The sequence below is a fragment of the Salvelinus alpinus genome, chromosome 31, assembly GCF_045679555.1.
Source record: "Salvelinus alpinus chromosome 31, SLU_Salpinus.1, whole genome shotgun sequence".
In the NCBI taxonomy this organism is placed as follows: domain Eukaryota; kingdom Metazoa; phylum Chordata; class Actinopteri; order Salmoniformes; family Salmonidae; genus Salvelinus; species Salvelinus alpinus.
Window position 1 is genome coordinate 34,755,362 of NC_092116.1, and position 3,874 is coordinate 34,759,235.

Below are 3,874 nucleotides of genomic sequence, written 5' to 3' on the forward strand. Positions count from 1 at the left end.
AACGTAGAACACCAAATAATGCATGCAGAGCAGAATTAGGCTGATACCCACTAATTATCAAAATCCAGAAAAGAGCCGTTAAATTCTACAACCACCTAAAAGGAAGCGATTCCCAAACCTTCCATAACAAAGCCATCACCTACAGAGAGATGAACCTGGAGAAGAGTCCCCTAAGCAAGCTGGTCCTAGGGCTCTTTTCACAAACACAAACACACCCCACAGAGCCCCAGGACAACAGCACAATTAGACCCAACCAAATCATGAGAAAACAAAAAGATAATTACTTGACACATTGGAAAGAATTAACAAAAAAACAGAGCAAACTAGAATGCTATTTGGCCCTAAACAGAGAGTACACAGTGGCAGAATACCTGACCACTGTGACTGACCCAAACTTAAGGAAAGCTTTGACTCTGTACAGACTCAGTGAGCATAGCCTTGCTATTGAGAAAGGCCGCTGTAGGCAGACATGGCTCTCAAGAGAAGACAGGCTATGTGCTCACTGCCCACAAAATGAGGTGGAAACTGAGCTGCACTTCCTAACCTCCTGCCCAATGTATGACCATATTAGAGAGACATATTTCCCTCAGATTACACAGATCCACAAAGAATTCGAAAACAAATCCAATTTTGATAAACTCCCATATCTACTGGGAGGAATTCCACAGTGTGCCATCACAGCAGCAAGATTTGTGACCTGTTGCCACAAGAAAAGGGCAACCAGTGAAGAACAAACACCATTGTAAATACAACCCATATTTATGTTTATTTATTTTAACTTGTGTGCTTTAACCATTTGTACATTGTTACAACACTGTATATATATAATATGACATTTGTAATGTCTTTATTGTTTTGAAACTTCTGTATGTGTAATGTTTACTGTCAATTTTTATTGTTTATTTCACTTTTGTATATTATCTACCTCACTTGCTTTGGCAATGTTAACACATGTTTCCCATGCCAATAAAGCCCCTTGAATTGAATTGAATTGAAATTGAGAGAGAGAGAGAGAGAGAGAGTGAGAGGGGAGAGGGTGCAGGAAAAGAGAGGTGGGGATAGGAGGAAAGGGAGAGCAGAGAGAAAGAGGAGGAGGTTGGGGGAAGTGTGTGTGTATCATGCCTTATGTGTGTGAAGTGTATGTGTTACCCAGGGTAACACACACACACACACACACACACACACACACACACACACACACACACACACACACACACACACACACACACACACACACACACACACACACACACACACACACACACACACACACACACACACACACACACACACACACACGCACACACACACACAGAGCATGGAGAGGGGGAGAAGGGGAGAGAGACAGAGGGAGAGGGGAGAGGGGGAGAGCATGGCACCCCATTAGCCCTTGTTAGTATAATCAGTGTCAGACGTGGAGCCGTGGTTCTGCTGAAAGACACAGAGTCTGGATTCCAAATGGCACCCTATTCCCTATATAGTGCACTACTTTAGACCAGAGCCCTATTCCCTATATAGTACACTACTTTATACCAGGGCCCTATTCCCTATATAGTGCACTACTTTAGACCAGGGCTGGCACCCTATTCCCTATATAGTGCACTACTTTAGACCAGAGCCCTATTCCCTATATAGTACACTACTTTATACCAGGGCCCTATTCCCTATATAGTGCACTACTTTAAACCAGGGCTGGCACCCTATTCCCTATATAGTGCACTACTTTAGACCAGGGCTGGCACCCTATTCCCTATATAGTGCACTACTTTAGACCAGGGCTGGCACCCTATTCCCTATATAGTGCACTACTTTAGACCAGGACTGGCACCCTATTCCCTATATAGTGCACTACTTTAGACCAGGGCTGGCACCCTATTCCCTATATAGTGCACTACTTTAGACCAGGGCTCATAGGGTCCTGGTTCACTATATAGGGAATATGGTGCCATTTGTGACACAGTCAGAGATGCTGTAGCAACAACGACGTTTCAGTAGGGGACAAAACATTAAGAACACCTGCTCTTTCCATAACATACTATAGACTGACCAGGTGAATCCAGGTGAAAGCTATGATCCCTTATTGATGTCACTTGTTAAATCCACTTCAGTGTGGATGAAGGTGGAGGAGACGGGGTTAAATATGGATTTTTGTATTGCAATTGAGACATGGATTGTGTATGTCAATTTGTAAGTCGCTCTGGATAAGAGCGTCTGCTAAATGACTTAAATGTAAATGTAAATGTATGTGTGCCATTCAGAGGGTGAATGGGCAAGATAAAAATATTTAAGTGCCTTTGAACGGGGTATAGTAGTAGGTGCCAGGCACACCAGTTTGTGTAAAGAACTGCATCGCTGCTGGGTTTTTCACGCTCAACAGTTTCCTGTGTGTATACAGAATGGTCCACCACCCAATGGACATCCAGACAACTTGACACACCTGTGGGAAGCATTGGAGTCAACATGGGCCAGCATCCCTGTGGAACGCTTTTGACACCTTGTAGAGTCCATGCCCCGACCAACTGAGGCTGTTCTGAGGGAAAGAGTGAGTTATACTCAACACTGAGAAGGTGTTCCTAATGTTTTGTCCCTATTGACTACCAGGTCATTAAACCACCTGGTATTGACTACCAGGTCATTAAACCCCCTGGTATTGACTACCAGGTCATTAAACCACCTGGTATTGACTACCAGGTCATTAAACCCCCTGGTATTGACTACCAGGTCATTAAACCCCCTGGTATTGACTACCAGGTCATTAAACCCCCTGGTATTGACTACCAGGTCATTAAACCCCCTGGTATTGACTACCAGGTCATTAAACCCCCTGGTATTGACTATCAGGTCATTAAACCCCCTGGAATTGACTACCAGGTCATTAAACCCCCTGGTATTGACTACCAGGTCATTAAACCCCCTGGAATTGACTACCAGGTCATTAAACCCCCTGGAATTGACTACCAGGTTATTAAACCCCCTGGTATTGACTACCAGGTCATTAAACCACCTGGTATTGACTACCAGGTCATTAAACCCCCTGGTATTGACTACCAGGTCATTAAACCACCTGGTATTGACTACCAGGTCATTAAACCCCCTGGTATTGACTACCAGGTCATTAAACCCCCTGGTATTGACTACCAGGTCATTAAACCCCCTGGTATTGACTACCAGGTCATTAAACCCCCTGGTATTGACTACCAGGTCATTAAACCCCCTGGTATTGACTATCAGGTCATTAAACCCCCTGGAATTGACTACCAGGTCATTAAACCCCCTGGTATTGACTACCAGGTCATTAAACCCCCTGGAATTGACTACCAGGTCATTAAACCCCCTGGAATTGACTACCAGGTTATTAAACCCCCTGGTATTGACTACCAGGTCATTAAACCACCTGGTATTGACTACCAGGTCATTAAACCCCCTGGAATTGACTACCAGGTTATTAAACCCCCTGGTATTGACTACCAGGTCATTAAACCCCCTGGTATTGACTATCAGGTTATTAAACCCCCTGGAATTGACTATCAGGTTATTAAACCCCCTGGAATTGACTATCAGGTCATTAAACCCCCTGGAATTGACTACCAGGTCATTAAACCCCCTGGAATTGACTACCAGGTCATTAAACCCCCTGGAATTGACTACCAGGTCATTAAACCCCCTGGTATTGACTACCAGGTCATTAAACCCCCTGGTATTGACTACCAGGTCATTAAACCCCCTGGTATTGACTACCAGGTCATTAAACCCCCTGGTACTGACTACCAGGTCATTAAACCCCCTGGTCCCCTGGTTTTGACTACCAGGTCATTAAACCCCCTGGTATTGACTACCAGGTTATTAAACCCCCTGGTATTGACTACCAGGTCAT

The 3,874-nt window shown here is 44.5% G+C and overlaps 1 protein-coding gene across 1 annotated transcript in view; it reads left to right on the top strand.

Annotated features, from left to right (window-relative positions):
- The first annotated feature begins 2,166 nt into the window (after nt 1-2,166).
- The window catches only part of LOC139561613 (uncharacterized), a 2,100-nt gene continuing 392 nt past the window's right edge, over nt 2,167-3,874 (top strand). Inside the window, exons 1-2 of the mRNA XM_071378834.1 lie at nt 2,167-2,175; nt 2,602-3,825. Of these exons, the coding sequence (XP_071234935.1) occupies nt 2,167-2,175; nt 2,602-3,825 (1,233 nt within the window). The remainder of the gene's footprint in view (nt 2,176-2,601; nt 3,826-3,874) is intronic.